General features: G+C 42.5%; 2 protein-coding genes and 1 long non-coding RNA gene across 5 annotated transcripts; 1 reads left to right on the top strand and 2 right to left on the bottom strand.

Annotated features, from left to right (window-relative positions):
- Positions 1–2,787: 2,787 nt before the first annotated feature.
- cdkn1ba (cyclin-dependent kinase inhibitor 1Ba) lies at positions 2,788–6,465 on the bottom strand. The gene is made up of 3 exons (XM_024137060.2): positions 5,376–6,465; positions 4,697–4,813; positions 2,788–4,184 (listed from the first exon to the last, which is right to left on the bottom strand). Exons 1-2 carry the CDS (start codon positions 5,830–5,832, stop codon positions 4,704–4,706), a joined length of 567 nt encoding a protein of 188 aa, XP_023992828.1. The 5' UTR covers positions 5,833–6,465; the 3' UTR covers positions 2,788–4,184; positions 4,697–4,703.
- A 99-nt stretch (positions 6,466–6,564) lies between these two features.
- LOC139024144 (uncharacterized) lies at positions 6,565–8,808 on the top strand. The gene is made up of 2 exons (XR_011475441.1): positions 6,565–6,870; positions 7,257–8,808. It is a non-coding gene; the product is annotated as an uncharacterized lncRNA (long non-coding RNA).
- A 138-nt stretch (positions 8,809–8,946) lies between these two features.
- cdpf1 (cysteine rich DPF motif domain containing 1) lies at positions 8,947–18,207 on the bottom strand. 3 transcript variants are annotated; one of them, XR_011475440.1, is made up of 7 exons: positions 18,064–18,207; positions 17,695–17,806; positions 13,056–13,189; positions 11,509–11,596; positions 9,681–11,079; positions 9,506–9,576; positions 8,947–9,306 (listed from the first exon to the last, which is right to left on the bottom strand). XR_011475440.1 is itself a non-coding variant. In XM_024137059.1 (3 exons), exons 1-3 carry the CDS (start codon positions 18,174–18,176, stop codon positions 13,061–13,063), a joined length of 354 nt encoding a protein of 117 aa, XP_023992827.1. In that variant the 5' UTR covers positions 18,177–18,207; the 3' UTR covers positions 11,957–13,060. The 3 variants fall into 3 exon arrangements, 1 of the variants encoding a protein (XP_023992827.1); XR_002893777.2 differs by having other exon boundaries at positions 9,506–11,079; XM_024137059.1 differs by lacking the exons at positions 8,947–9,306; positions 9,506–9,576; positions 9,681–11,079; positions 11,509–11,596 and having other exon boundaries at positions 11,957–13,189.
- Between the last annotated feature and the right edge of the window lie 6,619 nt (positions 18,208–24,826).

Raw genomic sequence — 24,826 nt, 5'->3', positions numbered from 1 at the left:
CCATGCTGGTAATTTATGAACATTTGAACATCTTGGCCATGTTCTGTTATAATCTCCACCCGGCACAGCCAGAAGAGGACTGGCCACCCCTCATAGCCTGGTTACTCTCTAGGTTTCTTCCTAGGTTTTGGCCTTTCTAGGGAGTTTTTCCTAGCCACCGTGCTTCTACACCTGATTGCTTGCTGTTTGGGGTTTTAGGCTGAGTTTCTGTACAGCACTTTGAGATATCAGCTGATGTAAGAAGGGCTATATAAATAAATTTGATTTGATTTTGATTTGATTTCTCACTTACTGTAGGCCAAAAATCTTACACAGGGCTTTTTGCCCTGACAAGAGGTTGTGGTTAATTGAGAAAATGTTGAAGAAATGGGTATTTCGGATTAACTGGAGTATTGTCACTTAGAGGAAAACATTAGTAGCTCCCAAATATTTTATTATCTAAAATCACAGTTCATTGTGGTTTCACGAGTCATTTGGGAAAGAAAATAAAACAACTATATGGGAGAAACAGTGCATTTGAGGTAATGGTATAATCACAATATAGCCAAATTAGTAATAACAGTCACAGATTGTTGCTGGACAATATTGTATGTAGCAGTGTGCTCCAAGGGATACAGTCTTTTATAGTAGGGTGGGACTGGTAAGGCTTTCAGTCAATTACTTTTCATATTTTTTCCAATTCAACAGAAAAACTTTGACAGTTCCCAGTTACCCATATGAATAGTGAGGTATTTTACAGTCTTGTTTGTGCCAATAGTTTGTCACGGATGAATAGGAGTGGAAGGTAGGAGTCAGGTGCAGAGAGCAGAGGGTTCAAGAAAAGTAGGTACTTTTATTCCGGCACAAACGGTCATGCCCAAACACAGGGCAGAAAACACTGACCAACCCAAACACAGGGTAAAAACGGTCCGGAGCACAAAACCACAGCCAACACTAAACGTGAACACAAAATAATCACCCACAAACTAGAGCSGGCCTAACAAGCTTAAATAGGCTAGAAAATAAAGAAAACACAAATAGYAACAGGTGCAACTAATAAGACAAAACTAACAGAAAAGGAAAAAGGGATCGGTGGCGGCTACTAGGCCGGTGACGACGACCGCCGAGCACCGCTCGAACAGGTAGGGGAGCCAACTTCGGCGGGAGTCGCGACATAGTTATGTAGTCCAATCTGGCATAGTATCAACATTGTAGTGAAGAGAGAGTAATAATACCAATACATGTTGTTTCTTTCTTCTGAGAGAGATATACAATACACACTACTTCTTTAAATAAGTGCTTGTTTTTAGCTTGAATTGAAGTCATCAAATTCAGATTAACCAGAAGTACGTGAACGGCCTCCAACACAGTGGCTTCCTAGAAATTTGGRATCAACAGCAATAACAACTGAGGGATGTGGTCATCTTTTTACTACAGCCTACTACAAGGTCAGACAGTGTAAACTCATTACTACAGTACTCTACTGTATGCAATGTCTGCCATTCCTATTTAGACCATTTTCAATCCATAAACAGTTGACAGTACCACTAAATATTGGATAAATGTACCAATGCAGAATAACTATTAACTAGCTATTGCAGAATATGATCCAGGCATTACATGTATGTACACTACACACACAGGTGTTATAACTGTGCTGTAAACAAATATATTCTATCCTCCATGTGACTGTCCAACCTGAAGTTGTTTTTCCTCTTATCTCTATGCACACATCACTGTTGTTTATTTTCTTCCACATATCTTTAGCTTTCTTTCACTGAAAATMGAGGTAATCACATGCACAGTTGTATTCACATCTTACACTGTACTACTCCTGCTTGCATAAGCAAGAAGAGGCAGTCCAGTCTGGCCAGCCAATGAAAGTACTTAGGGGTGTGCTCCTCGAAAAGAACATGCTGTCCTGACCTAAATTAACTCCGTTCAAACCTGGCTGCAGTGAAAGCCAACCTAAGTGGCTGTCACGAGTGGTGTGTTTTTCTTAATGCGTTCCTGATTGGATAAAGCGAGTGTCAATAACATTAMTTTTCACCCATACGGTAGTACAGGACCTGCCCTCACTATGCGTGTTGWTTTTAAATCGAGAGTCGGTGCAAACCCCTGAAGAGAGAATGGCGCGCAAATCAGCCCAAGATCTGTAATAGAGAGTTGTGCGTAATTGTTTTGATACCACATAAGAAACGTGTATATTGGGATGGTTGTAAAGTATCCTAGACACACTAGTGTAGTTTGCACATTACAAATTAGGTTGGTTACCTTCTCTCTCTGCAGCGCGAGCTACGTGTAATCGAAGTCCAAAGATTTTTTTTTTTGCACATTCTCTTGAGCATGTCTCGTGGAATCTATAGCGTTTTCAATTCTAAAGAATCTCGTCACTCAATTAACAGTAGCGTCATGCATTTTTTCAACTGTAGCATTATCATTTAATGTTTTTATTTAACCCTTATTTTACCAAGTAAATTGACTGAGAACACATCCTCATTTACAGCAACGACCTGGGGAATAGTTACAGGAGAGAGGAGGGGGGATGAATGATCAAAAGTTGCAACTAGTCGTTGTCCTTTCAAATAAMGATCCCTTAGGCTCGCGTCCTGCTGCGCAACTATAATTCCTGGGTGACTAGTCTATACGTGAGTTTTTARACATTATCAACCATATGTCATAACTAATACCTTTACTAGCCTACTGCCGAGGTTGGCCCTGGCACACTATAGCCTAAATTAAACAATGTATAGCATACTGTGACAATGTGGACATATGGAGGAAAATGAATGGGCACATAATATGCAATTATGAAAATTATAAGTAWTTTTTTTATTTAACCCAATATAATTTTTTGAGCAAATGATTGCCTTTTTCAGAGACACAATACAAAATATACAGGTATATTTTTAATTAGGCTCAGTTTTGCAACCTTTTGTATCCAAAAACAACATCTAAAAAAAGTATTTACATAAAAATGCACTAAAAATGCCACTTATATCCATACAACCACAAAAACCTGAACAAAAATAAGTTACTATAATTTTTACAAGGAAATATACAAAGGTACACTTCAAACTTTATTACAGTTACATGCAGTGTAACTTTGTCTTTAATCTATATAGTGCCATGTCATGCTCAACATGAATTCAACACACAATAAGAGGCAAATTGTTGATTCACATATTTATGTTTGCAAAGTGCCCAGTGGTTATAACACATCTGAGAGCGTAGGCTACTCTGGTCAAACTGGAGCACATTATAAATAAGTTAAAGGAAACCAACTGATTTTAGGGCGGCATAATAATAATAATAATTAATACTGCAAAATGGGAACTCATATATTCTAACTTTTTCCAATAATTTCTAACTATGCAATGAATAAGCCCTATTCATTTAATAATTTTTCCATAAAAATAAAACAAATGTTGAAACTTTGGCAGGTTCTTTCCCTTTCGCAGTAGGAAAACTTAATAATAATATATTATTTGCATGTAAACTTTTATCTAGTTAGGTCATGTAACATATAAGTCATTCTGATTGACAGTATGGCCTTAGTGTAGCGTTGGGTCAATTACATTCAAATTCAGTCAATTCAGGAAATAAACAAAAATTCCAAATATTTTCTCTCATTGAAAAGCATTGAGGAAAATTGGAATTTGAAGACTTTGTTTACTTCATCAATGAAATAGAATTGACCCCAACCCTAAAGACCAGCTTTTGAATAATAGGCCTACCAATGAACACTGCAAAAAGCCACAAAATAGAAACAACTGATTCTTTGATGAGATACCTGATTTAGAAATAATCTGCATTTATGACTATCAATTATACCTGAACAAGGATATCATATGACCACTTTTACAAACAAACAATATATTTTTGAAAACTGCACAGCAATTCTTCAAGACACYTATTTTATCAACATAATAATATTATGTTTTATGTGCTACATATGAAACATAGGTAGTAAAAATAAAACTGAGCAAAAAGGGAAAAACATTTTGGCACACTGCTACATTTTCTGCTTTTGAAGCGATTGGATTAAATTGAGTGCCAAAACTTTAGTGTAAATATTCAGTGCTTGCACAGCCTCCTTCCCTCCTAAAGGCAGGCCATTTTGTATCCTGTCTTCTCTTCTATCCATCTTCTCTTCTTCAGGTCCTGAAGTACAGTATTCAACYAAAAAGGAGGACTTCTCAGCGCTGTGGGGAAAACCAATTCATATTAGCTCTGTTCACAGAAGGGGTTATGGGTACATAGCCTGAAGGTTATAACACATACATAGTAAAGACAGTTTAGTTGTCCAGTATCATGCATTGTGTATTCTGTTGAAGCAAGAAAACAGTGCAAAAGTGTACATTAAATGTCAACATGTCACTCAAGACAGACTGCTGCAGAGCGAGAGAGCAGCAGCTTGCAGAGCTCATTCTCTTGAAAACAACCCTTCCTCATACAAAGCCTGCTGATGACGTGTTACTACTGTTCTGCACTTGAACTAGGCTTGCTTAAGTTAATATTAGACCAGATAGCTGGGGCGTTTACGAAAGTGTGTCATCTACASTTTTTAACATCTCACTAAGGCTTCACATTTAAAATCCAACATAGGCTTAACAACTGAAATGCTTATGTTAATAATAAGGTTATTAGAACAACCGGGATATGCTCCTTTTACAGTATGAAATTGGAAATGCATGATGATGAAGTTCTTTCTTACCTTGGTATTAGTGTTCATGTGTCCTGGAATCGTTTTTGCTGGGTGTCTGCTCTACTGACTTTGACACAACTTCATCCTCTTCACTGGAATGCAACTTTTTACCTGTACTTTGGGGTTCTGATAAAACACAATTTAAAGATATGTCAGTAAACAGCAGTTTTTCTACAAAAAGCTAATTTCCCGCCCTGTTGAATAGTTCAGAAATTAGGTTTATCATCAAGCTAAACAGCCAAGTCAAATCAAATTGTATTTGTCACATGCGCCGAATACAAGTGTAGACCTTACAGTGAAATGCTTACTTACAAGCCCTTTACCAAATAAACTAAAGTAAAAAAAATAATAAAAATAATAATAAGCAAAAGTGGTTATATAATCATGCTATTCATTAGGCCAGAGCAAAACAAACATTCAAAACTCAAGATGAGGAAGAAATCAAAGTGTTAAATAGCTTGACACACAAAGCGTGTCTTTCTGGAAAGAAAATAAGTACCAACGGAATCAAGCGGTGTGCGGTACAAAGTATAGGCTTTCTGCGAGTGTATCAGTGCAGTGACGCAGAATCTCGCAGATTGCAACAATTTAATTCGACTGTGCCATATTGTGCGATGGAGACTGTCTGAATTGTTTTTGATTGGTGAACTAAAATCCTCAAGTACATTTTCAAAACTGCATAATTTACCTGGATTTGCAGGTCTTTTCCTTGCCCCGTTGTGAGAGTGGTGACAATCCGTCTGTCTCTCGTTCTTCTCGGATAGCTCAGCCCCGTTCGCAGGACAGCTCCGTCGGACTCCGTTATCATGATTCCCGTTATGGTCCACATTTCCAGAGGACCAGACTCGCTTATGAGGCGGTCTGCTGTAAAAGTCTGGCACGTCACTGCTTTTCATCGGTTCCCATTTATAATCTCCCTGGGGAAGGGGCTCGTCGTTTAGAAAATCAAAATTCCATTTGTCAATAAAAACCTTCTCCATCTCTTTCATTTSAACCAAACACTCCCTCCCAAATTCGTCATGATCCACCGATCCGAAAAGATTTCTGCAAATCTGGGGCTTCATGTGATCCGTCGGTCGCGGATCCACCCTTTCCAACGTCGGACTCCCATTCGAAAGACTAACATTTGACATGTTGTTACACATATGAAAACGACCCTAAATCMTGACGGTTTATCACAAAAAACAAGTATTCCTTTTAAATAAGCGACCTGGTTCACAAGATGGAGACGCATGCATAGCATCCGTAAAACAGCCAACGTGATTACCCCTCAATCTGCCCGACTAGTGAAGGTTTAGTTCTGTTGGTTGTTTTCTGCCGTTTGACTACGGAACTAAGTCGTCTGTGCTGTACCAAAGATGATGGATATACTGACGAGATACATGTCCCTAACAATGGGAGTCGTTGTCCACAAGCGGCACCCTGAGCTGTCTAGCTCCCGCCTATCCTTTCTTTGGATTGGTGGATACATCTTATTATTGTAATCAGMTTTTCAATATTCGATGACGGCTGTTGACGTCAACCGKCTGTACTGAATGGGGAGAGATGCTATGCTACTAGCCTCATTTCATTAATATGCATAACCATCTCGAGACAACTCCAATATAAAGTGTTTTTCCTTAAAAGCTGCCGGGATGTCACGTCTTTCTTATATCAGTATACTCGTAACAARTTAAATATTACGAAACTTATATTCGATCAAATTAACCWCACTTAGAAAATAATCCATACTTTTTTGTTGAACAAATTCGACATTCTTAATGACCCCATAAAAAAACGCCTTGCTTGGTGGGCGAAACAACGAATAACACCTCCTGCTGGAGGGAGACAGATGTTTTTTTGCTGTTGGGTCTCTCTCTTCCTCTCCCTGGCTGTACCCAATATGGCGATACGGCTCGTGTATACTAGCACGCAGTAAAATGTAGTGCTGCTTCGGCCGCCCAGAGTGGCTCGCTTGTGGGCGTGCTGGCAACATATGGCAGCTACTCGATTGTGCGTCAAGAATTCAGCATAGCAAGTTTGTAGGAAGGTCTGGTTATTAAATGGGTTAAGAGTTTAATCCATTCTTCATTTCATTAATTTATTCAGAGGTAAATGGTAATATGCTCTAAACCGCTCTGGTGACAAACAAACTTTGCTGCCCTGTTTCCAATCGTCCACAATTGCTGGGAGAACCTGTTCAAGTAAGTTAAGTAAATACATTTAGAAAATGTAAAAAAAAAAAAATGTATTATGAGCTAACTAGCTACAGTGCAGGCTAACTCAAATGAGCTGCTAGGTATCTAGCCAACTTTACATACTGTAACTTCATATTAGCTAGCTATCTTGTATTTATCACTGTAAAAAAAAAAAAAATCGAAACGCATTTGTAGGTAGCTAACGTTAGCTAACAGCCATGCAGGAGGGTGAAAGGATAGCAGCCCCAACTGTCAAAGTGAGAGAGTAGGCTTTTCTGGATAGGGCAGGTACTTTTGGGTAGTTCCAGTCCCTACAAGTGACGACGGAGATAATTGTAACAATATTCAGTGCGGTCTAATTTGAGTATAATGAAGTCTGTTTCTGTGCTCAGAGCTGTGAAAGCCTGTCTGCGTATGAAGAGGTACCAATGAAGTGCAGTGGTTCTCAGTGCTGGGGACTCAAAGGGGAGCACTTTTTTGTTTTTGCCTTAGCACTACACAGCTGATTCAATTGGTATTTATGTATTAATTAGTGATGATATCCTTGATATGACCCTGCTATTGTCACATGCACATGCATCTATCTATCCAATGTTATCATGATTTGTTATAAGGGTATTATATTTMATTATAAACTGTGTGGTGCCATCCCTGAATGCTGATTGTCTGACAGCCGTGATATATCAGACCGTATACCACAGGTATGACAAAACATTTATTTATTTTTACTGCTCTAATTACGTTGGTAACCAGTTTATAATAGCAATAAGGCACCTCTGGGGTTTGTGGTATATGGGCAATATACCACAGCAAAGGGCTGTGTCCAGGCACTCCGCAATGTGTCCTGCCTAAGCAGTGGTATATTGGCCATATACCACACCCCCCCCGTGCCTTATTGCTTAAGTAATCTACAATGACCTGGTGATGTAGAAGTCTAATAATGACATCATCTTACATATTCCTACAGATACTTTGTTACTGGAGAGTCCTTCAAACTGATTTCCTAGTTACCGTGTAGGGTACTGCAAGGRTGGGTGACCAGGGCCARCTGGGACTGCCTCCTGGGGGAATTCATGCGTGTGAAGACTACCTGTGTCCTGCATAACTTCATGAGTATGGACACGAGGACCTGGAGGGGTTCTGCTGCCGTGTGCCAGAGGAGAGGTCTGCTGGATGGGGACCAACAACACAGCACGGGAGGCAATCCATAAGTGGGAGATCTTCACCTCCTACTTCTTCGAAGAGGGTGCTGGCCCCTGGCAACAGCATATACTACACTGTAGATGGCTCTTTTAAGAGCCATCCACATTGCAATAAGAGTATTCTTCCATTTACTTAGCTATGTCAACTGCAGTTATTACATTTCCCAGTTTCTCTCCTTTTGATTTCTACTTCTCAGGTGAGGGTGCTGTTCAAGTAAGGGTGATGTCTGTACAAAAACAAAACGGGTGCTTTTAAGAGTCACCCATATTGAAAACATTTAGAACAAGTAGACACCCTATAACCCACACCCTTGTGTATCAATCTGATTGTGTTGTGCAGTAAGCAGGCTCAGGTGTATAACTGTGGCTCCTTCCACCTTCAAAGAATGGGCAAGGGGACCAACCTTGGAGAACTGTAAGACACTTSATTATTTCTATTCATATAACTACGCTATATTGTTTGTCCTCTGATCTGCAAGTTTTTCAGTATTAAGTACTTTGCAGCCACTTAGTTTAGACACCAGGTGAGACCACACAAACAGATTGGTGCAGTTCAGGTATGAATCTGAGATTATTTTTCAGTCATATCCAATACCAGGAGTATCAAATTCCAGTCTTTGAAGGATGGTGTGTCTGTCTGCATGTGTGTATGTATTACAATTATACATTTCAACAGTGTTTACCAATCCTGGTCCTGGGACATCAATGGTTACACATTGTAACTAATAAACTAGAAACAGGATTTAACTAGTTAAAGGCTGATTTGTATTTCATATATACAGAAATATAATTTAAAAGACAGTACACTACACTTCCTATGCATCATGTAAACACTCTAAAACCGGTAGTATTTCATCAAATGAGACTTAATTTCAACCAGTAAAGAATGTGAAACGCTTTATTGAAAGAAGTACATTATCCAAGTGTTATAAATAGATGCATTATAAATATTATAAATACAAGTTCAATCTGTACCTCAATGCACATCTGTGGTGTATTATAAAAACAGAGGAAGAAAGAGGAGGTGGCGAGAGGTGTAAAGACAAAGGGYAAAAGGTAAGAACATAGGAGCAGGGAAGACAGCATATGATTAATGAATCACAGTGGTGCTACCCAAATATTCTCTCAGTTCATCACAATTACATAATAGTGTCTCTAGGTGGCCCGAAGGTTATCTTAAAAGCGGGTGAGGTGGCGATGATGGGACTGGGGGTTGGCATCCTCTCACATCAAAACATATCTGCAGACGAAAGACAGATGGAGTGGGCATGTTTAAGCCTGATGTTTTTATTCTAACATTGTTAGACATAATAAGCAGGAGGTGAAATGCAAAACTGACCTTGGATCATTAACTCTGGGACTACTGCATCTATCTGRATTTCAGTGTAAAGCATKTTTTTAATAATACTTCCTGTTGACCTGACCAAGTGACCTCTCACCTCTGATCATAATGTGCCCTCTGTCAGCCAGTTCAGATGTGGGAGGGGTTCACCGACACAGCTGATATAACCTAGAGGATTTAAGGAGAAGAGGGATGAAGTGAAGGAGAGACTTATTGAGAAAATAAGGTAGTTAGAGACAATGTTCAACAGGAATCTGTTTGTGTGGTCTCACCTGGTGTCCACACTAAGTGGATGCAGAGTACTTTATACTGAAAAACATGTACAGAGATGACGACAAACAATATAGCGTAGTTATATAAATAATGATGTTTCTAACTYTTCTCCATGGTTGGTCCTCTCTTCTATTCTTTGAAGGTGGAAGGAGCCACGGTTATACACCTGAGCCTGCTTACTGCACAACACAATCCATCAATCAGATTGATACATGTAGGTGATGGTTACAGGGTGTCTATCTAATTGTTCTAAAGATTTTCAATATGGGTGACTCTTAAAAGCGCCTGTTTTGTTTTTGTACATACATCACCCTTACCTGAACAGCACCCTCGCCTGAGAAGTAGAAATCAAAAGGAGAGAAACTGGGAATTTAATAACTGCAGTTAACATAGCTAAGTAAATGGAAGAATACTCTTATTGCYATGTGGATGGCTCTTAAAAGAGCATTTGGWTGTGCATAGTGTAGTCTATGGTGTTGCCAGGGAACAGCACCCTTTTCGAATAAGTAGGAGGTGAAGATCTCCCCCCCACYGATTGCCTGTCGTGCTGCGTTGTTGTCCCCCATACTTGAAACATCCTGCAGAGCAGCAGACCTCTCCTCTGACACACGGCGGCGAGCTGCAGATCCCCTCCAGGTCCTCATGTCCATACTCATGAAGTTATGCAGGACACAGGTAGCCTTTCACATGCCTGAATTCCCCCAGGAGGCAGTCCCAGATTGCCCTGGTCACCCAACCTTGCAGTGCCCTACACAGTAACTGTAGGCAATTTAGACGTTTACATCACCAGGTCATTGTTGGTTCTCTCATCTCTCTCTACCAAGACTATTTGCATTGCCCCCCCCTCCCCCTCTCTTTTACACCGCTGCTACTCTGTTGTTATCATCTATGCAGTCACTTTAATAACTCTACCTACATGTACATTACCTCAACTAACCGGTACCCCCCCTGTATATAGTTTCGCTATTGTTATTTTACTGCTGCTCTTTAATTACTTCTTACTTTTATTTCTTATGTATTTTTTAAAACTGCATTGTTGGTTAGGGGCTCGTAAGTAAGCATTTCACTGTTAGGTCTACCTACACCTGTTGTATTCGGCGCATGTCACTAATACAATTTGATTTGATGACTAAAGTATAATATCAGATAACAAATCATGATAACATTGGATAGATGGATGCATGTGCACACACATGTGCAGCATGTGACAATAGCAGGATAATAATCAAGGATAGCATCACAAATGAATACATAAATACCACTTGATGATGAGTTGATCATTCGAATCAACTGTGTAGAGCTAAGGCAAAAACAAAAATGTGCACCCCTTTGAGGCCCCAGGACCATAGCTCTTCATTGGGACTTGATCTGCAGACAGGCTTTCACAGCTCTCTGTATCTGAGGACAGAAAAATTCACAAGAAACAGACTTCATTATACTCAAATTAGACCGCACTGAATATTGTTACAATTATCTCCGTCCTCACTTCTAGGGACTGGAACTACACAAAAGTACCTGCCCTATCCAGAATAGCCTACTCTCACTGACAGTTGGGGCTGCTATCCTTTCCCGCTCCTCCATGGCTGTTAGCTAGCTACCTACAAATGCATTTCAATTTTTTTACAGTGATAAATACATCAAGATAGCTAGCTAATATGAAGTTTAGGTAGCTGGTGATATTTAATTCACTTTGCTAGCTATCTATACAGTATGTACATTTGGCTAGATAGCTAGCTACATTAGCAGCTCATTTGAGTTAGCCTGCACTAAGTAGTTAGCTAATAATACACCGTTTTTTTTTTACATTTTCAAAATGTATTCACTTACTTGAATAGGTTCTCCCAGCCATGTGGACGATTGGAAACAGGGCAGCAAAGTTTGTCACCAGAGCGTTTTWGAGCATATTACTATTTACCTGTGAATAAATTCATGAAATGGAGAATGGATTAAACTATTTAGTCAATTTAATAACCAGACCTTCACACAAATTTGCTATGCTAAATTCTTGACGCCCAATCGGAKGTGCTGCTATATGCTGCCAGCATGCCCACAAGCYAGCCACTRTGGGTGGCCTTAGCGGCACGCAGCAATTTACCACTTGCTAGTGTACACGGGACATTAGAGAGGAACTACCAGTTGGGGAATCAGATTGACAGGGAAGAAAATGAGCTTCATTGGTTTACGAACATGTAACCACCCATATTTCTTTCTTAAAGGTGAATGTGGCTGTAGGAATATTGTGTTTTTAGAAGTTAAACAGATCAACCCATTCAGATAAAAATGGTATTGCATTTTTATTGGTTTATGACAAAAGAAAGTGGATTACAGTCTTGTATGATCMGTCATAGAATGACACTGTCAGTTTTTGGAACAAGGGAAGGAGATTCTTGTTTGTAATGGTCTCCCTAAAGAGTTGGGAGAGAGGGAAAGGTTCTGTGGAAGTATACCTGTCCTGCATTTGGCAATGTTGGGTTCAGGGTTCAACATCTCCATTTTGTTTGTGCTTTTTAAATCTGCTTCCAGTCCAGAGTGACATCTCCTCAGTGTTAAATGCCTTCCATCATAGTTGGCAGCTCACCTATTGTCAACTGACTTTGACACAATCTGACTATCACTGCAGTTTAGTGGTTACAATTGCTTATGTACTTGGAGTTCCCTCACTGGGACACATACAATTTAGTATTTGTCCAAAATGGCTCCCTATTTAGTGCACTACTTTCAACCAGGGCGCAGGCGGTTTTGGTCAAAAGTAGTGCACTAGTATAAATAGGGTACCATTTGAGGCATACACAGAATGTTCCTTGGGAGCAGAGTTCTCATTTACTCTGCAAGATCAACAAGTCAGTGCATCTTGTTTTATAAACATTGTCGTCATCTATAGAAAAATAGCATTTCTATCACTGCTTGGGCAAAGCATATTTCATAAAGTGCAAACTACATGTATTTCTGGTAGTATATATATATTTTTGTCAAATTTCTCCATGTTATATTGAAATATTAAACAAGGTACATTATATATTTTGACGTTGGGACTCATTGTATTCAGCTGCTGTGAATGAGGGATGTAATGAACTGTCATTTTCAGTCTGGTAATAAGTCTTTACTGACATCTAGTGGTAAAACTGTATGACACCAAGTAGAATCCCTTATGTGGCCCAGAAGTTATGTTCAGTTCAAACCATTTCTCCCAAAACAGAAACGTGTCTATTCCAGCGGGGTATATCACAAGAGAGTATCGCCCTAAGTGGGAATACTACCCGGGTCACCTGACCAAGGCAAGCACGCTAGCCACAACCCTAAGAGATATCTTCCAATTGAAAGGCTAGAGATTTTCCTTCCTGAAGTACCTCCAGAGTCTTTAATTTGTGTCTTACAGAAATCATGAAACATCTGTCTTTGATGGCTGCTTTTTCTTGGCGAGCTCAGCTTGAATGTGAGGGGGGAACTGGTCCAAGTGTTTGTTCACACACTGCATGCAGAATCGCTTGGAGTAGAAAAGGCTGCAGCCCTGGAAGAAGAGAAACAAAAATAGTAACAAACACATTAAGCAAGCACACTATCACTGCAATGTTATGACATATAAACTCAGCAAAAAAAAGAAACGTCCTCTCACTGTCAACTGCGTTTAATTTCAGCAAACTTAACATGTGTAAATATTTGTATGAACATAATAAGATTCAACAACTGAGACAAACTGAACAAGTTCCACAGACATGTGACTAACAGAAATGGAATGTGTCCCTGAACAAAGGGGGGGATCAAAAGTAACAGTATCTGGTGTGGCCACCAGCTGCATTAAGTACTGCAGTTCATCTCCTCCTCATGGGACTGCACCAGATTTGCCCGTTCTTGCTATGAGATGTTACCCCACTCTTCCAAGGCACCTGCAAGTTCCCAGACATTTCTGGGGGGAATGGCCCTAACCCTCACCCTTCGATCCAACAGGTCCCAGACGTGCTCAATGTGATTGAGAGCCGGGCTCTTCGCTGACCTTGGCAGAACACTGACATTCCTGTCTTGCAGGAAATCACGCACAGAACGAGCAGTATGGCTGGTGGCATTGTCATGCTGGAGGGTCAAGTCAGGATGAGCCTGCAGGAAGTGTACCACATGAGGGAGGATGTCTTCCCTGTAACGCACAGCGTTGAGATTGCCTGCAATGACAACAAGCTCAGTCCGATGATGCTGTGACACACCGCCCCAGTCCATGACGACCCTCCACCTCCCAAAATGGATCCCGCTCCAGAGCACAGGCCTCAGTGTAATGCTCATTCCTTTGACGATAAACGTAAATCCGACCAACCCTGGTGAGACAAACCCGCGACTCGTCAGTGAAGAACTATTTTTGCCAGTCCTGTCTGGTCCAACGACGGTGGGTTGTGCCCATAGGAAACGTTGTTGCCGGTGATGTCTAGTGTGGACCTGCCTTACAACAGGCCTACAAGCCCTCAGTCCAGCCGCTCTCAGGCTATTGCGGACAGTCTGAGCACTGATGGAGGGATTGTGCGTTCCTGGTTTAACTCGGGCAGTTGTTGTTGCCATCCTGTACCTGTCCCGCAGGTGTGATGTTCGCATGTACCGACCCTGTGCAGGTGTTGTTACACGTGGTCTGCCACTGGGAGGACGATCAGCTGTCCATCCTGTCTCCCTGTAGCACCGTCTTAGGCGTCTCACAGTACGGACATTGCAATTTATTGCCCTGGCCACATCTGCAGTCCTCATGCCTCCTTGCAACATGCCTAAGGCATGTTCACGCAGATGAGTAGGGACCCTGGGCATCTTTCTTTTGGTGTTTTTCTGAGTCAGTAGAAAGGCCTCTTTAGTGTCCTAAGTTTTCATAACTGTGATCTTAATTGCCTACCGTCTAAGCTGTTCGTGTCTTAACGACCGTTCCACAGGTGCATGTTCATTAATTGTTTACGGTTCATTGAACAAGCATGGGAAACAGTGTTTAAACCCTTTACAATGAAGATCTGTGAAGTTATTTGGATTTTTACGAATTATTTTTGAAAGACAGGCTCCTGAAAAAGGGACGTTTKTTTTTTTGCTGAGTTTAGAACCTGGGTGTATTCACTAGGAACCAAGCGAACGAAACGGGGAGGGACCTACCTGAACTTTTCCAATAGAAACTGAATTCATTTCATCTTGCAATGGAAACGGTTTACTCCGTCGATCAGCGTGCATGCATATGCAAGGGCAGTCTGTTTTTTTGGGGGGGAGGGGCAGCGTGCACTTTAGTCTACATCGTTGCGTTCCACCCAGAGAGGAACTACAGGGGTCTTGGGCAGCCAGAATAGCTTACCAAGCAAGAGGGTCCAGGGCACTCTGACTGTAGCTAGTGACGACATTTGAAATTCCAGATCCGGTGTTATATGCCATTTTGTCTACAAATACTAGCTAGCTAGCTACATGTCTGTCTAGTGTTTTCTTTTGACACTATCTTTTAGCCACAGAAGCAGAAACAAACGTGTCTCCATGGATTCCAATTGCTAGAACTGCTCTTATTAGTCAGAAGAACATTAAAAAAAATGACAGAAAACACTACAAGAGGGAGACTGGAGAATATATAAATCATTTCCATTAAAAACACAGGCACTGGGCTGCCCATCATTCACACCAGCTTATTCACACTTTACTTTGTATCGGGGAGGGGGAGGGGGGGGTTGATCAGCTATAATATTGCTGATCGATTGTGGCTTCCATCAATGTAATTGTCTGCATAATTTCCAATCCCCCATATATATTTTGTACATTTTTCCCTAACCATACCACCCCTCCCCTAATTGGAGTAAACTAATGGACAACACTTAAGCTTCTACTTAGAGCTTATACAATGCATTCAGAAAGTAGTCAGACCCATTCCCTTTTTCAACATTTTGTTACGTTACAGCCTTATTTCTAAAATTGATTAAAGAAAAAAACAAACGGATACATTTTATCTACACACAATAGATGAATAAAATTAAMCTTAAGTGGAGCACTTAGAATACTACTTTTTCCCCCCCCTCTCTCGATGGGAAAAAGTTTTTTTTATTAAGTTGAAGATGTGCTCTTTATGACAATGTTAAAATTAGGTGAAATCAAAAGTACATTTTTTACTCACCATCACAATTTAAATTATATCACTGCCAAAGTTTTGGCTTGGTGGGTGTAGACTAGATGTCATAGCCATACATTTCTGGAATATTGTCGGGGTATTATATGAATTTGAGCAAAGATGCAAATGTACACTACATGACAAAGTATGTGGACATCTGCTCGTCGAACAACTAAATTCCAAAATCATGGGCATTAAATCTGGAGTTGGTCCCCCATTTGCTGCTATAACAGCCTCCACTCTTCTGGCAAGGCTTTCCACTAGATGTTGGAACATTGCTGCGAAGGCTTGCTTCCATTTAGCCACAAGAGCATTAGTGAGGTTGGGCACTGATGTTGGGTGATTAGGCCCTGGCTCGCAGTCAGCGTTTCAATTCATCCCAAATGTGTTRGATGGGGTGGAAGTCAGGGCTCTGTGCAGGCCAGTCAAGTTCTTGCACATGGATCTCGACAAACCAAACAATTTCTGTATGMACCTTGCTTTGTGCACGGGGGCATTGTCTTGCTGAAACAGTCAAGGGCCTTCTCCAAACTGTTGCCACAAAGTTGAAAGCACAGAATTGTATATAATGTAATTGTATGATTTACCTTCACTGGAGCTAAGGAGCCTAGCCCAAACCATGAAAAACAGTCCCAGGCCGTTAATTCCTCCTCCACCAAACTTTACAGTTTGCACTATGCACTGGGACAGGTAGCGTTCTCCTGGCATCCACCAAAACCCAGATTCATCCGTTGGACTTCCAGATAGTGATTCATCACTCCAGAGAAGGCGTTTCCACTGCTCCAGAGTCCAATCGGGCTCCAGAGTCCAATAGCCTAGTGGTTAGAGCGTTGGACTAGTAGGTTGCAAGATCGAATCCCTGAGCTGACAAGGTCAAAATCTGTCGTTCTGCCCCTGAACAAGGCAGTTAACACACTGTTCCTAGGCCGTCATTGAAAATAAGAATTTGTTCTTAACTGACTTGCCTAGTTAAATAAAGGTCAAATATAAATATATATTTTTTTTTTAAATGGCGGCAGGCTTTACACCACTCCAGCCGACACTTGGCATTGGGCATGGTGATCTTAGGCTTGCGTGCYGCTGCTCGGCCATGGGAACCCATTTCATGAAGCTCCCGACGAACAGTTCTTGTGCTGACGTTGCTTCCAGAAGCAGTTTGTAACTTAGTAGTGAGTGTTGCAATCGAGGACAGACAAATGTTATGTGCTAAGCGCTTCAGCACTCGGCYCTCCCGTTCTGTGTGGCTTACTACTTTGCGGCTGAGCCGTTGTTGCACCTTGAAGTTTCCACTTCACAATAACAGCACTTACAGTTGACCGGGGCAGCTCTAGCATGGCAGAAATTTGACAAATTGAGTTGTTGGAAAGGTGGCATCCTATGACGTTGCAAGTCACTGAGCTCTTCAGTAAGGCCATTCTATTGCCAGTGTTTGTCTATGGCGATTGCATGGCTGTGTTCTTGATTTTATACACCTGTCAGCAACGGGTGTGGCTGAAATAGACAAATCCACTAATTTGTAGGGGTGTCCACATACGTTTGTATATAGTGTATGTACATGCAACTCTGGAATACATTTTAAGGCATTACATGCATTTTAGCAAAGATGCAACATTTCAAATGTATCTACATGTATTTGAAATAAATTGTACGTGATGGTTGTTCCACTGGATATCATAAGGTGAATGCACCAATTTGTAAGTCGCTCTGGATAAGAGCGTCTGCTAAATGACTTAAATGTAAATGTAAATGTTAAATATTTTGAAATGTATTTTTTTCATAAGGGTGACTAAGCCMAAATAAAATTACTGGATATTACTTTCTAGTTTATGACATTGACATCATATATTGTACAATGAGACAACAGATTTCAGCCATTTCATGCTCATTATTTTCGGCAATATGAGCAAACAACGTACCGTTCCAACACAAACTGTGATGTGGCACAAACTGCAGTTGGATCCCAGGATAAGGAACCTCTCTCCGTCTGGACTGAAAGGATCCTTGGTCACAAAACACTCTTCCAACAAGCTGATGGAAAAGAAACAAAAACATGATGAGTAAATGCAAGAGCTACAACTTTCTGAAAGGTTTACTTTACACCTCATGAGTTGACAGTCATAGACACACACTAAACGTTCGCTAGTTTGGGCCACTAGAAACTCCACTATACTATATATTCTAGAAGCCACTAGCCAGGGACCAACTACATTGCATGCCATGTTAGCCAGTAAGCATGAGCAAATCTTGAGTTCACACTTCGCTAGTGTTATCAAAACTTTACTCACACAATAGCCCTGGTATTGGGTGGCTTCTGTCCGTAGTATGTGAATGGTGTAGATAAACTGCACAAATGGCAAGTAAATATATTCTGAGGAACCGCATCCGTGCTTGACTCCATTGTTGTGAACGCGAACGTGGTTCTACTTCCTGGTTTCTTTTCTTCATTTGTGGGACGTGTGCAGCAGCACGGTTCTACCACCACGTAGTGGACTGGAGTGATAATGCTGCATCCAAGAGGTCAAATAATGTAGGCCTACTGTACTTTGCGTTCAACTTTCACTATGGTCAACTGTCTATATCCAAAAGGAGTACATATTTTTCAGTTACTGCAGGAGCAGTAGACAAATATATTCATGACATTCAAAGTACTACTTTACAACCAAACTAAGACAATGAAATTGACTTTTTAAAATGGAAATATTCTACATAATTTATTTAAAATTCATCAATATCCAATTAATTAATTCACATGACTGAACAACACAGTTGATAACCCCACCAAATTGTAGGTGTACATCACTGTCTCCCAGCAGTTTCTCTCAGACCTTGGCTAGCAAACCACTGCACAACCTCAAAAGATGAAATACTGTAAATCTGATCAACACTACTTGAGATAAAACATTATGTTCAAGTTAATGACATCTATTGTAGCTAGCTATGTCACTGAATGGTCACTGATCATCCTGACCTGAATATACCAACCATTGTTACTACAAGTAGACAGGGAGGTATAGAGAACAGGACCTAATTGATATCATTAACTGGTCACAGTCCATACTTATACTGTCATGATGAAATTAGAGTATTGGAATATAGTGTAGATATGATATGGTAGAGTTTAATACACACAGTGTACTTTATTATGTTAAAAACATAACCCTAAACTGCCATGTAGTTTCTAATGGATTATGTGAATATGATATGTGCAACATATTTATTTTGATAGTGGTATGTAAAGAGACACATTGGAAAAAATGGAGGGTCACGCAAATGCATGAGATAAGGATATATTTTTTTATACAGGTGTCCCTTTCACCTTACTCTCAAATTGTTGAAATATTTACAAAATAAAGTATCGAGGAGCTTAGCAGAGCCATGGCTTTGTTTGTGGTTAAAAAGAAGAACCTCTCTTCTCTAAGTTAGACACGCGGAACACATACCACCTGGTACGGATACAGGAAGGTGARGAGTGGAAGACAGCCTTCAACACTGCTAGCAGACACTATGAATACCTGGTGATGCCATTCGGTTTGACCAATGCTCCTGCTGTGTTCCAGGCCCTGGTTAATGACGTTCTCTGGGATATGTTCAACCGGTTCGTGTTCGTCTACCTCGACAACATCCTCATCTTTCCCGCTCGACTCAAGAACACGTTCTCCACGTCCGACAAATCCTCCAGCGTCTCCTGGAGAACCAGCTGTTTGACAAAGCCCAAAAAATGTGAGTTCCAACGCTCCATCATCTCCTTCCTTGGATACATCATCGCTGCTGGGAATGTGCAGATGGATCCCGGAAAGGTGAGAGCGGTGGTGGATTGGCTCCAACCCACGTCCAAAGTGCATTTGCAACGTTTCTTAGGATTTGCCGTTTTATCCGGAGTTACAGCACCCTGGCTTCCCCCCTGTCACCACTCACCTCTCCCAAGACCACACTCACGTGGTCCCCAGCGTTCCTGGACCTTAAGCACCGCTTCACCACAGCTCCCATATTGATCCATCCGGACCCGTCCCATCAGTTCGTGGTGGAGGTAAACACTTCAGATGTCGGAGTGGGGGACCGTCCTGTCCCAGCGTTCTGCCCTGGACCTTAAGCTGCATCCCTGCGCCTTCTTCTCCCATCGCCTTCTCCCATCGCCACAGAGAGGAATTATGATGTGGGGAACCGAGAACTACTTGCGGTGAAGATGGTCTTGGAGGAGTGGAGACACTGGTTAGAGGGGGCGAAACTTCCCTTCATAGTGTGGACGGACCACAAGACCCTGGAATATCTCCGCACCGTCAAGCGTTTCAACTCGGGGGGCCCTGCTAGCCGGATGTTTGTACCAGACGCTGCCCGCTCCATGGTTCCGGACATCTCCACGTTCGTCGCAGCCTGCACCGTCTGTGCTCAGAACAAGACTCCTTGGCAAGCTCCGGCTGGCCTCCTTCAACCTCTTCCTGTCCCTCACCATCCCTGGTCAGATATATCCCTGGACTTCGTCACTGGTCTCCCACCAGCTGATGGCAACACCACTATTCTCACCACTATTCAACACCACTAACCTGGTGGACAGGTTTTCCAAAGCCACCCATTTCATTCCCCTCCCCAAGCTACCTTCTGCCAAGGAGACGGCCCAGCTCATGGTGCAGCACATCTTCCGGATCCTTTGACTTCCAGTGGACATGGTTTTGAACCGTGGTCCTCAGTTCTCGTCCCGGATCTGGAAGGCATTCTGCACACTCATTGGGTCATCGGCCAGCCTGTCCTCCGGGTTTCATCCCCAATTCAACGTCCAGTCAGAGCGTGCCAATCAGGACCTGGAGACGACTCGTCGGTGCCTCGTCTCGGCCAACTCCACCACCTGGAGCCAGCAACTCTCGCCAGCAAGCCCAGTGGCCTTCCCTGCTCGGCCACTGGGCTCTCGCCCGTCGAGTGCTCCGTGGGTTATCAGCCCCCGCTGTTCCCGGAGGAAGAGGAAGAGGTCAACATACCCTCTGCCCAGATGTTCGTCCGCCGCTGTTGGCGTACCTGGAAGAGAGCTCAGTCCGCTCTTCTCAAGACCAACTTCAGGTATCGTCGACATTCGGACCGCCATCGGACCCCGGCTGCCCGCTACCATCTTGGGCAGAGGAAATGGCTGTCCACTCGGGATCCCGCTAACTTTCCCCCAATTTTATTGGCCCTTTCCCCATTTTCAAGATTACAAGCCGCTCTGCTGTTCATCTTCTGTTGCCCCATACCCTCCTTTTACATCCCACTTTTCATGTTTCTAGAATTAAACCTGTCTCACAGCCTTTTGTCTCGTTTCCAGGTCCACCCCTCTCCCCCGTCTCATTGACGGCCAAACTGCGTACACGGTGAGGCTTCTCCTGAAAGTTCAGCCAAGGGTTAGGGGATTCCAGGACCTGGTTGACTGGGAGGGTTATGGTCCAAAGGAGAGGTGCTGGGTCCCTGCTAGGAACATCCTGGACCCAGCCCTCATCGCTGAGTTCCATCACCGGCACCCCGATCAACCAGGTATGCGCCAAGGTAGGACTCCATGTGGCGTCCCTAGAAGGGGGGTACTGTCACACCCTGATCTGTTTCACCTGTCTTTGTGCTTGTCTCCACCCCCTCCAGTTGTCGCCCATTTGCCCCATTATCCCCTGTGTATTTATATCTGTGTTCTCTGTTTTTTTTTTTATCAAATCAAATTTTATTTGTCACATACACATGGTTAGCAGATGTTAATGCAAGTGTAGCGAAATGCTTGTGCTTCTATTTCCGACCATGCAGTAATATCTAACTAAGTAATCTAACAATTTCACAACAACTACCTTATACACACAAGTGTAAAGGAATGAATAAGAACATGTACATGAAAATATATGGATGAGTGATGGCCAAACGGCATAGGCAAGATGCAGTAGATGGTATAGAGTACAGTATATACATATGAGATGAGTAATGTAGGGTATGTAAACATTATATAATGTGGCATTATTTAGTGGCTAGTAATACATTTATTAAATCCAATTTGTCATTATTAAAGTGCCTAGAGATTTGTGTTAGTATGTTGGCAGCAGCCACTCAATGTTAGTGATGGCTGTTTAACAGTCTGATGGAAGCTTTTTTTCAGTCTCTCGGTCCCAGCTTTGATGCACCTGTACTGACCTCGCCTTATGGATGAGAGCGGGGTGAACAGGCAGTGGCTTGGGTGGTTGTTGTCCTTGATGATCTTTTTGGCCTTCCTGTGACATCGGGTGGTGTAGGTGTCCTGGAGGGCAGGTAGTTTGCCCTCGGTGATGCGTTGTGCAGACTTCACTACCCTCTGGAGAGCCTTACGGTTGTGGGCGGAGCAGTTGCGGTACCAGGCGGTGATGCAGCCCGACAGAATGCTCTTGATTGTACATCTGTAAAGGTTTGTGAGTGTTTTTGGTGACAATCCGAATTTCTTCAGCCTCCTGAGGTTGAAGAGGCGCTGCTGCGCCTTCTTCACCACGCTGTCTGTGTGGGTGGACCACTTCAGTTTGTCAGTGATGTGTACGCCGAGGAACTTCAAACTTTCCACCTTCTCCACCACTGTTATTTTCCTGACACCACACTCCGAGGGCCCTCACCTCRTCCCTGTAGGCCGTCTCGTCGTTGTTGGTAATCAAGCCTACCACTGGAGTGTCGTCTGCAAACTTGATGATTGAGTTGGAGGCGTGCATGGCCACGCAGTCATGGGTGAACAGGGAGTACAGGAGAGGGCTGAGAATGCACCCTTATGGGGCCCCAGTGTTGAGGATCAGCATGGTGGAGATGTTGTTTCCTACCCTCACCACCTGTGGGCGGCCTGTCAGGAAGTCCAGGACCCAGTTGCACAGGACGGGGTCGAGACCCAGGGTCTCGAGCTTAATGACGAGTTTGGAGGGTACTATGGTATTAAATGCTGAGCTGTAGTCGATGAACAGCATTCTTTCATAGGTATTCCTCTTGTCCAGATGGGTTAGGGCAGTGTACAGTGTGATTGCGATTGCATCATCTGTGGACCTATTGGGGCGGTAAGCAAATTGGACTGGGTCTAGGGTGTCAGGTAGGGTGGAGGTTATATGGTCCTTGACTAGTCTCTCAAAGCACTTCATGATGACAGAAGTGAGTGCTACGGGGCGATAGTCATTTAATKATTTACCTTAGCTTTCTTGGGAACAGGAACAATGGTGGCCCTCTTGAAGCATGTGGGGACAGCAGACTGGGTTAAGGATTGATTGAATATGTCCGTGATCACACCAGCCAGCTGGTCTGCGCATGCTCTGAGGACGCGGCTAGGGATGCCGTCTGGGCCGGCAGCCTTGCGAGGGTTAACACGTTTAAATGTTTACTCACATTGGCTGCAGTGAAGGTTTTGGTAGCGGGCCGTATCGGTGGCACTGTATTGTCCCCAAAGCGAGCAAAGAAGTTGTTTAGTTTGTCTGGGAGCAAGACATCGTGGTCCGCGACGGGGCTGGTTTTCTTTTTGTAGTCTGTGATTGACTGTAGACCCTGCCACATACCTCTCGTGTCTGAGCCGTTGTAATTGGCAACTCTACTTTTGTCTCTATCTGACACTTAGCTTGTTTGACTGCCTTGTGTGAGGGAATAGCTACACTGTTTGTATTCAGTCATGTTTCTGGTCGCCTTGCCCTGATTAAAAGCAGTGGTACGCGTTTTCAGTTTTGCGCGAATGCTGCATCAATCCACAGTTTCTGGTTGGGAAGGTTTTAATAGTCGCTGTGGGTACAACATCGATGCACTTGCTAATAACTCGCACCGAATCAGCGTATTCATCAATGTTATTGTCCAATGCTATGCGGAACATATCCCAGTCCACGTGATCGAAGCAATCTTGAAGCATGGAATCCGATTGGTCGGACCAAGAGTTGGTCGGACCAGCGTTGAACAGACCTGAGCATGGGCGTTTCCTGTTTTAGTTTCAATCTATAAGCTGGGAGCAACAAAATGGTGTCGTGGTCAGATTTTCTTTTGCCAGTTCGTCTTGTCCCGTCAAGCTTCCAGCGTTTTTCCCATGCTCCTGTTTTCTCTTTAGTCCCTGTTTTCTTGTTTTGACATTCCTGCCTGCCCTGACCCTGAGCCTGCCGTTCTGATACTGTGACACTGGCCTGGATTACTGACCTCTGCCTGCCCTTCATGTATGCAGGCATTCCTGCATCTGCAGGAACCTCTCTTTATACTTCTATTGGTTCATTTTTAAAACTTCTCACGAGTCACCAACCCTGATCCGGTAGCAACCCCCCCCCCCCCCCCCACTGAGTAGCATAGCTAGCATAGCGTCACAAGTAACTTGTGCATCTAAATATCATTAAATCACAAGTCCAAGACACCAGATGAAAGATACAGGTCTTGTGAATAAAGCCACCATTTCAGATTTTTAAAATGTTTTACAGGGAAGACACAATATGTAAATCTATTAGCTAACCACGTTAGCAAAGGACACGATTTTTTTACTCCCAAAGTTTTTTCCTGCGTCAGTAGTATCACTAATTCGACTAAATAAAAAATATATATAGCCATAACCAAGAAACAACTTCATAAGATGACAGTCTGATAACATATTTATGGTATAGCATAGTTTTTTGGGGAAAAATTGCATTTTTCAGGTATAAATCACAGTTCTACATTGCAGCTGCAATCTGAAATAGTGCTGACCCAGCCAGAACAATTACAGAGACCACGTCATATAACTAATTACTCATTTAACACATTTCAGAAAAATACACAGCGTACAGATATTGAAAGCCCAACATCTGGTGAATCCAAACAATATTTCAGATTTATAAATGTTTTATAACGAAAACAAAATGTAGCGCTAAATGCATAGCTATACCAGGCAGATTCGGCTGGGCGCGCACGGCAGTTCACATGCACAAAGAGATATGATATAACATCGTAAATTGGGTCTTACTATGGCTGATCTTTCATCAGAATGTTGATCAAAGTGTCCTTTGTCAAGATGAGTCGTTGGTTCCGTTCAGAATTGTTCCTTTCCCACTCATTTAGCACAGTCTGGTCGAGTGCACGGATCTCTCAAACGTAAATAAAATCAGACAA

Source organism: Salvelinus sp. IW2-2015, unplaced genomic scaffold (assembly GCF_002910315.2).
Source record: "Salvelinus sp. IW2-2015 unplaced genomic scaffold, ASM291031v2 Un_scaffold1082, whole genome shotgun sequence".
In the NCBI taxonomy this organism is placed as follows: domain Eukaryota; kingdom Metazoa; phylum Chordata; class Actinopteri; order Salmoniformes; family Salmonidae; genus Salvelinus; species Salvelinus sp. IW2-2015.
The sequence above is the reverse complement of the archived record's forward strand: the minus strand, read 5'-3'. Positions and strand labels throughout refer to the sequence as shown.